The sequence below is a fragment of the Carica papaya genome, chromosome 6 (genome assembly GCF_054855325.1).
Source record: "Carica papaya isolate Zhongbai chromosome 6, ASM5485532v1, whole genome shotgun sequence".
Taxonomy (NCBI): domain Eukaryota; kingdom Viridiplantae; phylum Streptophyta; class Magnoliopsida; order Brassicales; family Caricaceae; genus Carica; species Carica papaya.
Window position 1 is genome coordinate 18,893,584 of NC_142314.1, and position 12,914 is coordinate 18,906,497.

The 12,914-nt window shown below is 36.3% G+C and overlaps 1 protein-coding gene across 1 annotated transcript; it reads left to right on the forward strand.

The window, feature by feature from the left end:
• Positions 1-209: 209 nt before the first annotated feature.
• On the forward strand, positions 210-938 carry LOC148253371 (uncharacterized). Its single transcript, XM_088223340.1, has 2 exons — positions 210-556; positions 671-938. Exons 1-2 carry the CDS (start codon positions 210-212, stop codon positions 936-938), a joined length of 615 nt encoding a protein of 204 aa, XP_088079466.1.
• Positions 939-12,914: the final 11,976 nt, after the last annotated feature.

The window sequence follows — 12,914 nt, forward strand, 5'->3', positions numbered from 1 at the left end:
CAACAACCCAAAAGAAGATTGCCCAACCTAGTAAGTTGCCCTTCCCCTTACCCTGCCTCCACCTATTAGACAACCTACCCGACCTTCCTATCCCTGTCAGCATTGTGGTCGCTCGTATGGTGACCCATTCTATCGATGTAAATCACACCTATTATTAGTGCGAAAGCACCCAACACTTTATAAAGGACTGCCCCTAGTGACCAAACGACATGGCCAGGCCTATAGCCCAGGGTCGTATGTACCACTTAGATGAACTCGGTGCTCTCCTCACTCCTGTTCTTATCAAGGGCATGTTTTTTATTCATGATACTTCTGCCAAGGCTTTCATCAATACAAGTGTTACTCATTCTTTTATTTCTTGTGCATTTACTTATAAACTTGATATTAGGTCAGAACCTTTAGCAGAAATATTAACGGTAGAGACTCCCTCTAGGGGATTACTAGAAGCTTACTGTGTATATAGAGATCGTAAGATAAAGGCTTCAGGAATAGAAGTATTTGTGAACCTAATACTATTAGACTTTTTAAGATTTGATGTGATATTAGAAATAGACTGGTTAGAAAAATTTAAGCAATGATTTATTGTGAAAGTAAAGTTATAACCTTGTGATCCCTGAAAAGGAAATAAAATCTGTTGTTATTATATTTTTCCTAACTGTTGAATAAACAGGAATATGGGTGTTAAGCCTACTGTGTATTCCATCCCGATTGTTTGTAACTTTTTAGAAGTCTTTCACATCAAACTTCCTGATCTACCTCCCCCACGAAAGGAGGAATTTCTAATTGAATTGCTACTTAGAACCCAACTAATCTCCAAACCCACCTATCGTATGAGTCGTGCTGAGCTCACAGAGTTAGAAATTAGCTTTTTGAGCTGTTTGCCCAGAAGTTCATCTGCCCTAGTCATTCTCCTTGGGGCGCTCCAGTATTGTTTGTGAAAAGAAAGATGGCTCCCTCATACTTTACTGGACTACCGAGAACTTAATTAAGTAACGGTTAAAAGAAAGTACCCCTTACCTTGAATTAACGACCTTTTTGACCAATTGAAAGGAGGCACGGTCTTCTTCAATATCGACCTCAAAACAGGATATCACCAGTTGAGAGTCAAAGAAGAAGATATTTTGAAGACTACGTTTCAGTGTAAGTATGGTCTGTACGAGTTAGGACGATGTCGTTCAGGTTAACTAATGCAACTGTAGCCTTTTTGGACCTCATGAATATAGTTTTCTGACACGCACTAGATCAGTACATCATCATATTTATTGTGGACATTTTAGCATACTCTAAGAGCCCAAAGGAACATGCAGTCCACTTCTCTAAACTGTTGGGGACACTTTGCCAGAACCAACTGCATGCTAAACTTAGCAAATGCTCCTTCGGGTTGGATCGCATTTCCTTCCTCAGTCATGTAATTCTGAGTGAAGGAGTTTCTGTGGATCCTGCCAAGGTTTAAATAGTTATCAACTAGAATCCACCCACTAATATAGCCGAGTTGCGTAGTTTCCTAGGCTTGGCAGGTTACTATCACTGATTCATCAATGGATTTTCTAAGATTGTAGCTCCATTGACTTGATTCACTCAAAAAGGCATACAGTTTATCTGGAATTACGAATGTGGTGAAAGGTTTATAGAATTAAAACGTCGTCTTATCTTTACTTTGGTGTTGATCATTCCTGACAACACTAGAAGATTTTAGGTCTACTGCCATGTATCTCATATTGGTTTGGGATGTGTTTTGATGCAACATGGTAGAGTTGTCACTTATGGATCCTGACAGTTGAAACCCCATGAGGTAGAACTAACCTAATCATGACCTAGAGTTGGCAGCCATTATCTTTGTCTTGAAGATATGGCATCATTACCTGTTTAGTCAAACCTTCGAGATTTATAGTGACCAAAAAAATTTTAAGTACATCTTCTCGTAGAGGGAGTTGAATATGAGACAGAGACACTAGATGGACCTCCTGAAAGACTCTGACTGCAAGATCATCTACCACTCCGATAGAGAAAATGTAGTTACTGATGCCCTAATTTTTCTTACTAAGTATATGAAGCTCACCCATTTCCATCCCCCCCAGATGAGGACGATAGTGAGGAACCGCTTGTCGACTTGCCCATTGAAGCCTTCGAGGATTCAGTGGATTTGTGAACCGTTATGAGTGCATATTTTGTTCCACACTCTGATGAGTCCACTTTTGGAGAGGCTTGTATCTATTTTTGCTGCCTCAGTATTGTAAGATTTGGAACTCAAACTTATTTTGTAAGGAATTATAATATATTTTATTTCGCTGCATATAATTATTTTAAATGTACTCTTATCTATTTCTGTATCTGGCACCCTTATGCTTTAATTAGTATTTGGAATGTCACAAAATTGTATCAAAGCAATTATACGGAATAATCCGTTACACTAAGGCTATAGTATAGGAAAAACCACTATAGATACTTAGGATAATTTTCTTTTTTGAAAACTAGTCACGAACTCATTGTCTCCCTTTTCATTTATAGGACAAAAATGACTCAAGGGAGATCTTCCTTATAAAGAACTGAATGACCCGAAGCCCAAGATCCACCGACTAAAGCTGAGTTTACTGAGCATTTCCATGCCATTCAGGATCTAACCGCAGTAGTAGGTCAAAACCAAGCTAACCAATGTCAACACCCTCGTGCCCTCGACTATCGCCAAGCTGAAAGATCCATTTCCCATAACATTGCCGAGTTTAGAAGACTCAACCCACCCCACTTCGAAAGAGGCCCCGACACCTTAGCTATAGAAGCTTGGATCCTGCAGATAGAAAAAATTTTCCATATCCTATACCTAACAGAAGAATAGAAAGTTTCCCTTGCAACCTTTATGTTGAGTGGAGAAGCGGAACACTAGTGGCGGTTTAAGAAAGAAGTCTTACCCCCTACCACTTGGGAAGTTTTCATGGATGCTTTTTTTGAAAACTTTTTTCTTGTGTACATTTGAGAGAAGAAAGAGGAGGAATTTCAGGACTTCTACCAAGGAAATATGACGGTAGCCTAGTATGCAGCCCGATTTACCTAGTTGTCTAGATTCGCCCTTTTAATGGTCACCCCTGAGAGTCATAAGGTCAGAAAATTCTTGAAGGGCCTTCATGTAGATATCTATGACTGGGTAGCGATGCTGAGACTCAACTTCTATGCCAAGGTTCTTAGACACACACAGTTGGCTGAAGACCTTATCTCAGCACAGCACCAATGCATTGCCTTTGCACCTAGCAACAGCAACACCAACCTCAACAAAAAAAAAGGTTACCTGACCCTGCCAATAGCCACCCTGATAAGAGACTTTGAGTTGCCTCTCCTCCTGCTTTACCACCATCCACTAGAAATACTGCTCGACTTGCCCAACTATGTCAACATTGTGGCTATTTTCATGGTGATCAGCCCTACCAATGTTTGAATAATTCTTGTTGAGGGATTTTCCTCAACGGCCAAAGGACGGGGCCAGACCTATAGCCTAGTGATGTGTTTATCATCTTGATGAGCATGGTGCCTTGCCAATCCTACTATCATCCAGGTATGCTTTCTATCTATGACACCACGACCCAAGCTTTGATTGACACATGTTACCCATTCTTTTATTTCTTGTTCTTTTACTTGTAAGCTAGATATTAAGCCTGAACCGTTGAATGAAGTAATAGTAGTACAAACTCCTTCTAGAGGACTTTTAGAACCTCACTATATGTATAAAAACTGTAAATAAAAGCCTCAGGGGTCGAACTGCTAGTAGACCTCATACTCTTAGATTTCTTGTGATTCGATATCATTTTAGGTATAGATTGGTTAGAGAAGTATATGGAAATTATCAATTGTGAAGATAAATTTATAACACTTCGTTCACCAAGAATGAAAAAAATATTTGTTTATGAAATATTTAGGAGAAGACTTATATGCATAAAATTTTCTTGTTTTCTTTTTAACCTTCAAGTGAATAGGAACATGGATGCTGATCCTGTAATGTTTATAATCCTTATGGTTTATAACTTTTTGAATGTCTCTTCAGAGGAACTGCGTGGTCTACCTCCCCGATAAGAGATAAAATTTTCCATCGATCTACTTCTAGGAACTCAACCAATCTCAAAGCCTACAACATGAGTCAAACCGAACTCGTTAAACTTGAGCACTAGCTCTTTGAGCTTCTTGGGCAAAGATTCATTCGCCCTAGCATTCTCCTTGGGGTGCCTCAGTGCTATTTATAAAGAAAAAAAACGATTCTCTCCGACTATGTATTGAGTATAGAGAGCTAAATTGAGTGATGGTAAAAAGTAAGTACCCTTTCCCCTATATTGATGATCTCTTCGATCAGTTACAAGGTGCTACAGTTTTCCTGAAGATTGATCTCAAATCAGGGTACTATAAGTTGAGAGTGAAGGAAGAAGATATTCCAAGACGCCTTTTTAATGGCAGTACGATTAGTATGAGTTCAAGGTTATCCCTTTTGGATTGACTAATGCCCCTACTATTTTCATGGATCTTATGAATAGAGTTTTTTGGCATGCACTGGATCAATACATCATCGTGTTCATTGATGACATCCCAGTGCACTCGAAGAACTACAAAGAACATGTAGACCATTTATCCTATGTATTGGAGACCCTCTGACGGAATCACTTGTACGTAAAATTCAGCAAATGTTGTTTTTGGTTGGACCGAGTCTCTTTTCTTGGTCATGTGATTTCTGGCGAAGGAGTTTCTGTGGATCTATTTAAGGTTAAAACTGTAATTAATTGGAGCCAACCAATCAATATTGTCGAGGTACGCAGTTTATTGGGTTTGGCTAGCTATTACTGACGGTTCATCGATGGGTTCTCCAAGATTGTAACTCCTTTGATCCGCCTCACCAAGAAGGGTATAGCCTTTTTTTAGGATGATGAATGTGAAAAAACTTCTGCTGAGTTAAAGTATCGCCTCACTTCTGCCCCAGTATTGATCCTTCTTAACAATACTGGTTAATTTTAGGTTTTCTGTGATGCATCTCATGTAGGTTTGGGATGTGTCCTGATGCAACACAATTGGGTAGTCATTTATGGATCCAAACAGTTGAAACCCCATGAGTGTTATTACCCCACGCATGACTTGGAATTGGCTGCCATAGTCTTTACCCTGAAGTTATGGCCACCACTATCTGTATGGCCAGACATTTAAAATTTACACTGACCATAAAAGTTTGAGATACATATTTTCTCAGAGGGAACTGAATATGAGGCAGAGGCACTGGCTAGACCTCCTGAAAGATTATGACTACAAGATCTACCACCTCGGTAAAGGTAATGTGGTGATTGATGCCTTGAATCAGAAGGAGTCTGCTTTGTTGGTCTAGATCATGGCCTCTAGTTAGAAGCTAGTTGATGTAATGCAGGCACTCCACCTTAATAACTATGGGAATGGTGGTGCCTACCTTGCCCAGATTTGTCTTTGCCTGATCTTTTCATGAAGATTTGGAAAGGTTAATCCACCGAGCCCAAGATAACTCATAATTTAGGAAAGTTTACTTCTGATGAATTTTCTAATTTTAGGCTTACAAATGATGGGTTATGTCAATTTCAGGATCGTATTTGGATCTTTGCTATAGTCTGGGCAAATGTTCTTAAGGTTGCTCATGCCCCCAAGTTATCCATTCATCCCGGAAGTATCAAGATGTACCGAGACTTGAGGCGCCAATATTGGTGGCATAGGAAGAAGAGAAATATTATTAATTATATATCTCGATGCCTTACTTACCAACTAATTAAGGCCGAACATCAGAGACCTGGCAGTTTATTGTAAGGCCTCCCTATTCCAGAATAGAAGTGGGAGCATGTGACCATGGACTTTATCACCAGTTCACCAGAACTTGTTCCAATCATAATGCAATATGTGTCGTCGTTGATAAGTTTACCAAGACTGTTCATTTCCTAGCTATCAGAATAAAAGACTCTACAAGCAAGTTAGTCCGTCTCTATGTTGAGGAGATTGTTCGACTCTATGACATTCCATCTTCTATTATTTTAGACAGAGACCCCCAATTTACCTCCCATTTTAGGGATAGTTTTTAGGAAGCCCTCGATTCGGGATTTAACTTCAATACTACCTATCACCATTAAATCGATGGTTAGTTTGACCATATCATTTAGATGCTCGATGATATATTCTGCGCTTGTGTTCTCGACTTTGGTGATAACTGGTATTAGTACCTTCCTTTATGTGAATTTGCTTTTAATAACAGTTATCATTCCAATATCGGCATGGCTCCATATGAAGCCCTGTATGGTAGGCCCTATTGTTCTCTAACCTGCTAGAACAAAGTAAAAAACCAACATCATTTGGGACTAGACTACATTCAGGAGACCATTAAAAAAGTGACCATTATACAGAAGAACCTCACCACTGCTCAGAGTCATCAAAAGAGCTACGCTAATAACCATAGAAGACCATTGGAGTTTGCCATTGGCGACCATGTCTTCCTCAAAATCTTCCCTTACAAAGGGAAAATGCAATTTGGTAAGAAAGGAAAGTTGAGCCTTGATATGTAGGACCTTTTATGATCTGGAATGTATGGGACCCATGGCATACCACCTCGCCCTACCTCTAGAGTTTGTGGGTCTACATGATGTTTTCCATGTCTCCATGCTTAAAATGTACCAACCTAACCCTTCTCACATTATTCCACACCAAGAAATACAAGTTCAAGCAGATATAACTTACGAGGAGTTCCTTGCGAAAATCCTTGATTGGATAGATAAATTTCTATGCAACAAAAGGACCTGATGGTAAAGGTATAATGGCAACATCACACTCTAGAAGAGGCAACGTGGAAATTGGAGAAAGAAATGCGAGAGAAGTTTCCTCATCTATTTGTAACAAATTTGGAGGATTAAATTTTTTAAAGGTGGGGGGAATGTAACATCCCGAAACCTTTGCGCTTAATTGTTGTATAAAACCTCTAATTATTTGAGCCCTAAAACCATTAAACTCTTTAAATTATATTTTAGTTTATGATGAAATAGGATTTAAAAGTTAATTTTTATGTTTTTATGAACTAATGTATTTGTTTAATTATTTAATTATGTAGTTGTTATTTATTTTATTTTATTTTGCTAATTTTAAAATTTTCACGAAAAATAGAGAAGGAAAACAACAAAAAAATCCTGTAAAAAGGGCTGCAGGAAATTTTTCCCATCAATGCAGGCCCCACGAGCCGCGGATATATGTGCGCATACGGCAAGCTTGGGACATGCACCTGCACGCACGTCCAATCAGTACAGGGTGCGAAGTGCGCAGTCTGTGCGTGTGGCCCTCGGACAGCGGGTATTGCCCCTTGGGCGGCATGTACTGCTGTCATTTGAGCAGCATGTACCGCTGTCGTTTGGGCGGTGTGCCTTCAGTTTTTACACCATCATTGCACCATTTTCATCTCGTCAGTCGTCCGTTAGTTACATCCATCAATTGCCACAACGCATCGATCACTTTTTCCCCTCCCTCTCTCCTCACAGATTTGTGACACTTGGTGAAGATCCAATGGTCACTATTTTTATAAATAGGGACCTCATCCACCACTCCTCCTCACTCCATCTTCATTCTTCCATTCACTAAAGTAATTCAAGAGAGAGAGAGAGAGAGAAGGAAGGAATAAAACGAAGAAGAGTTAGGGAAGACTTCAAGCATTCAGTAAGGAAACTTGGTAATTATTTTGCACGTTCTAAGGAGAATTTCTAGTTTAATAAAAAGAATATTTCATGACTTGTTATATGTTTGATTATTGCTATGTTTCTAATTTATTTACATATATATTTTATGATATTTCCTGATTTGTGTCATTCTAACAAGTGGATAAATAAACATGATAAATATGATGTCATGATAAGAGATGATGAAGCATGATATTATTTGGTGAATATATGAAAGGATTATGGATATTTGCATGCATGATATTAAATTAATATGAGCTGTTAGGCTTTTTATCTCCGAGGAGTTCTGTTTTTCCTCCATCTGGTCTAAAAGGATGTGAGAGGAACGCTCCCAGTGGATGACGATGTATCCTCTTACGAGAGTGGTGACGCGATATTATTATAGGGGTCACATTTGGTGACGTACGGTCATGACTATAGTTTACATGTAGTACCACTGAAGTTGGCACGACCATGGTTATAGAATGTGTCATGGTTTGGCAAGCTTTAAATGTGTTGTGGTTTAGCAAGCTGCAAATGTGTTGATAATGATATGAAATGAAATTGTCATTTCACAGTGGTAGTCAGGAATTTGTATTGCCCTTAGTAGATAGAGGTCGGAATGGATTCGTACGAAGAATAGCAAAAGATGAAATGAAAGCATGATATGATATGATTTGTTTGATTTTTTCTATTTACATGACATAATTATATGTTGATATGATTGATTTGATGTTAACATTTTTCTATACAAAATAAAATATTTTCTTCATTATTTAAATGGTCCTATATGCACGTTCCTCAATGGTAAGCGAATAAGGTATCATTTCTAAGTTAATTACTTTTAAAATCTTAGTAATATCATTTAAATATTATTTTCTTTACTAAGTATATGGAACTCACTCATTTCCATGCCCGCCCCTAGATGAGGACGATAGCGAGGATTCACTTGTCAACTTGGCCATTAAAGACTTCCAAGATCACGTAGATCTGTAAACCATTATGAGTGCATATTTTTTATCCGCACTCTGATGAGTCCACTTTTGGAGAGCCTTGTATTTATTTTTGTTGCCTCAGTATTGTAAGATTTCGAACTCAAACTTATTTTGTAAGGGATTGTAATATATTTTATTCCACTGCATATAATTATTTTAAATGCACTCGTATATGTTTTTGTATCTGGAACCCTTATACTTTAATTAGTATTTGGGATGTCACCAATTTCTTGCTCACTAATATTAAATTATGATAACTAAAATTTTCATTATCTTAAAAAAAAGAAGGTATTTTTTTGTTACATGGAAGACTCACCTCTCTCCAAAATTCAAATGCTAAAGCTGAAGTAGGAAAGCTTTTAAATTCTACCAACCTATGTATTCCAAGCCTATCTAGAATGCAAAAATAAATAATTAAATCCTCCAATGATTATTAAGGATTGATACCCCACATTTCACATACACAATTTTGTCGTAAATTTTATAAATATATATAGCGCAAAATAAAAATCAACTTAATTAATTAGTTTATATTATAGCTACTATACCATACATATATATAATATCATTCAACTTAATTAATTAGTTTATATTATAGCTACTATACCATGCATATATATAATATCATTGACACGCGTGCTACATATTTAGGTACTTACTAAAAAAGTAAAAATGAATATGCTATCTACATATTTTGTTCATTTATTTAATTTTTGTTGTTTATTTTGATGAAAATTTTATATATATATATAAAAGATAATAGCATGTTATTTGTAATAAATATATGTAGAATTTTTGCTCATATAAAATATTTATAGATGCCATTATTAAAAAAATGTTATCAATTATATTATATGTGCAACAGGATTCATGTTGTTTCTGGTTTTCTATGGTGTTGCCTACTATTGTTAGGTGCTCCTACATTTCTTGGTGCGCTAGTTCATCACTTTTTTTTTTCTATTTTTTTGTTATTTTTTGATGATTTTTTGTCTTTTGTTTTTGTTTATGTTTGTGTTTCTTGTTACATGACCTTAGTATTCTTTGTATCACATCCTTTGTGTCTTCCCATTAGTCTTGATTGATGGAGATGTCTACCATTCATATTTGTGTAATGTCTTTTTACTGGTCTTCAAATTGGTTCTTATATTTAAAAAAAAAGCGGACATACACATAATTAGGGCGTTTTTTGTATCCTTTAAGAGTATCCATTAATAATGATAAACTTGCTCCTCTTTTATCAATTTAGCTAATCTTTTTCTTTATACTTTATTGATTAAGTAATTTTCTTTCAATTTAATTTTTTAAATAATCACTTTAATATATTGTATAAGATAATATTAGAATAAGAAATCTAGCACTTAAATTACAAGGCTGGCGATGTGATAGTGACTCAAAGGTAGTCTTTCCATCATGTTATGTATCTTGTTTGTTGTATGATCTATTTTGGTTCTGTTATTGTTTTTCATCTTTAATGCTCAGTCCCCTACCCAATTTTGCAATCTAAAAGCATGAAAATAAGTTTGTATTACTTTTTTTATGTGGTTTTGTGATGTCTTTCTCTTTTGATTCTATACTAACTTTTTGTTCATTAATATTAGATTATGATAAATAAATTTTCATTATCTTCCAAAAGAAGCCATTACTTTTACATAGAAGACACGTCCCTCTCCAAAATTCAAAAGCTATAACTAAAGTAGGTGTGACATCCCATATGCTAATTAAGGCAAAGGGGTTTAGATACAGATTCAGAATAATCCATAATAAAATTTTATGCAGCAGAATAATTAATACAAACCCCTTACAAATATATATATGAGTTCCAATTAGATACATATAACTAAGACTTGAAGCGGCTATAAAACACAAAAAACTAAACATAAAAGAATACCACTTCTTTCACTATACTATTGGACTCATCACAGTGTAGAAACAATTATGCACTCAAATTTTATAGATCCACGGGATCCTCATAGACTTCTTAGAGTAGGTCAGCCTGCAGTTTCTCATTTTTTTCCTCATCTGGAGGGCAAGGAAAGAGTGAGTTCCATATACTCAATAAGGAAAATAATATTAAATGCATATCGTAAGGTTTTAAAGGTGAATTATTTTAACTTAAAAGCTTACCATTTGGCAACCTTATACACCAATCTTACATTATGAAAATAATTTATTTATTAAGAAAACAGTACATTAATATGAAGAAATCAAACATACATCACACTAAATAATAGAGAAAATTAAATAAATCATGAAATGCTCAGATTTTCATGTCATGTTTCGCGAAGTCGTTACAACTTTTGTAAAATCCTGCATATCACTATGCTAAAAGGATTTGGAAATTCTATTTATTTAGGTCTTAAATTAATTTACACTGTTTAATATTTTTCAAGATTTGTGATTTTGATCTATTTTTATTTTCATTTCTTTTATTTATTTTATTTTATTTTATTTTATTTCAAAGGAAAAAATTAGAAAAAAATCAAAAAAGGGCAAAACGGGAGAAAACCTGCTCGCAAGAAAAATTTGTATTTGTTCTTAGAGATGGAAGTTTGTAACAACTTCACAAAACATGACACGAAAAATCTGTGCATTTCATGAGTTATTTTATTTTCTCTATTATTTTGTATGATATATGTATATTTAATCTTCTGTGCTAACGTACCATTTTCGTATTCAAATAAATAGTTTTCATAATGGTGAGATAGGTAAACGAGAAAGCTAAACAGCAAAATAAAATAATAAAATTTTGAAATCTTACGATGTTAATTTAATACTATTTTCCTTACTGAGCATGTGGAACTTACTCTTTCCATCGCCCATCTCTCCCTTCCCCCCCGATGAGGAAGAAAATGAGGAACCGTTGGTAGACTTACCCTTAGAAGTATATGAGGATCCCGAGGATCCACAAGTCTGAGTGCATGACTATTCCCGCACTCTGATGAATTCCAGTAGCATAGTGAAAGAAGTAGCCCTTATGTTTTGTATTTTGTAGCCACTTCTATCCTCAATGATGTATGTATTTGGAACATTATATATATTTATAAGGAATTTATTAAGGTTTGATTCTGCTGCATAAATATTATCATGCACTCGTTATTCTGAATCTGTATCTGACACTCATTTGCCTTAATTGGCACCTGGGATGTCACAACTTCCATCTTTAAAGGCAGATACAGATTTCCATCTACCCATTGGAATGACCAGATTAGATATAGATATGTCAATTTTCTCAAGCCCATTTCTAATTGGCCAAACCACGGCACCATCTATGACGACGGCCGTATCAACCATAATGGCCCTATCAAATATCTACAATCACGACAGTACTTTGCCAAGGGTGGCCCCTAACTGATATTCGTGTTACCACTCTCGTCAGATGGTACGCCGTTATCTATTGGGAACGATCCTCTTATGTCTTTTCAGACCAGATGGGGGAGGGAAAAATAGATACCCCAAAGGGCTTGGGAAACAGGTACCCCTTAGAGATAAAAAGTCTATCGAGATACTTGATGCAATATGCATATCAATACAGATGTATATTTCGGACCATTCATCCTTCATTCCACTTTTCTCTTTTCTTTTTCTTTTTACTCTTTATTTTTACCAAGTAATAATACTGTCTTCATATTATATTTTATTACATGCAAGTCATCAAGTGTCTATAATTCACATAGCATGCTTAAAAATCATAATAATTTGACTTATCTTAACTATAAATGCAAAGGCATACAAGTAGACAAAATCACAATCATCAAGTTTAATAATTTTATTTTATCTACTAATATCCCTTAAGACGTCGAAAAAAATACTAAATTCCATACCAAAACATTGATGTTTTCTCTTTCACTGTTCCTCTTTTCTTTTTCTCTTTCTCTCACTAGATTACTCTCTCTCTCCTTTTCTCTCTTTAAGTCTAGAAAAATGGAAGATTGGAAGTGTGGGGAAGAATGGGATGAGAAGAACTATTTATAGAATTTTGGAACAATTAGATTCACACCAAGTGGCGAAATCCAATGAAGAGAAAAGAGAAAAAGATGCTCGGTGCGCGCCATCGAGGTGACAATGGTGCATTGCTCGAGGTGGCAGTGCCCCGACCGGCATGCTGCAGGCTAGCCTGCAAGCGCACAGGCCTCCTACAGGCGCATAGGCCTCCTCCTGGTGCACAGGCCTCCTGCCGCGCGCGCAGGTCTACTGCGTGTAGGCCCCAGCCGTGCAAAGCCTATTCGCATGCAAGTTGATTTACGGA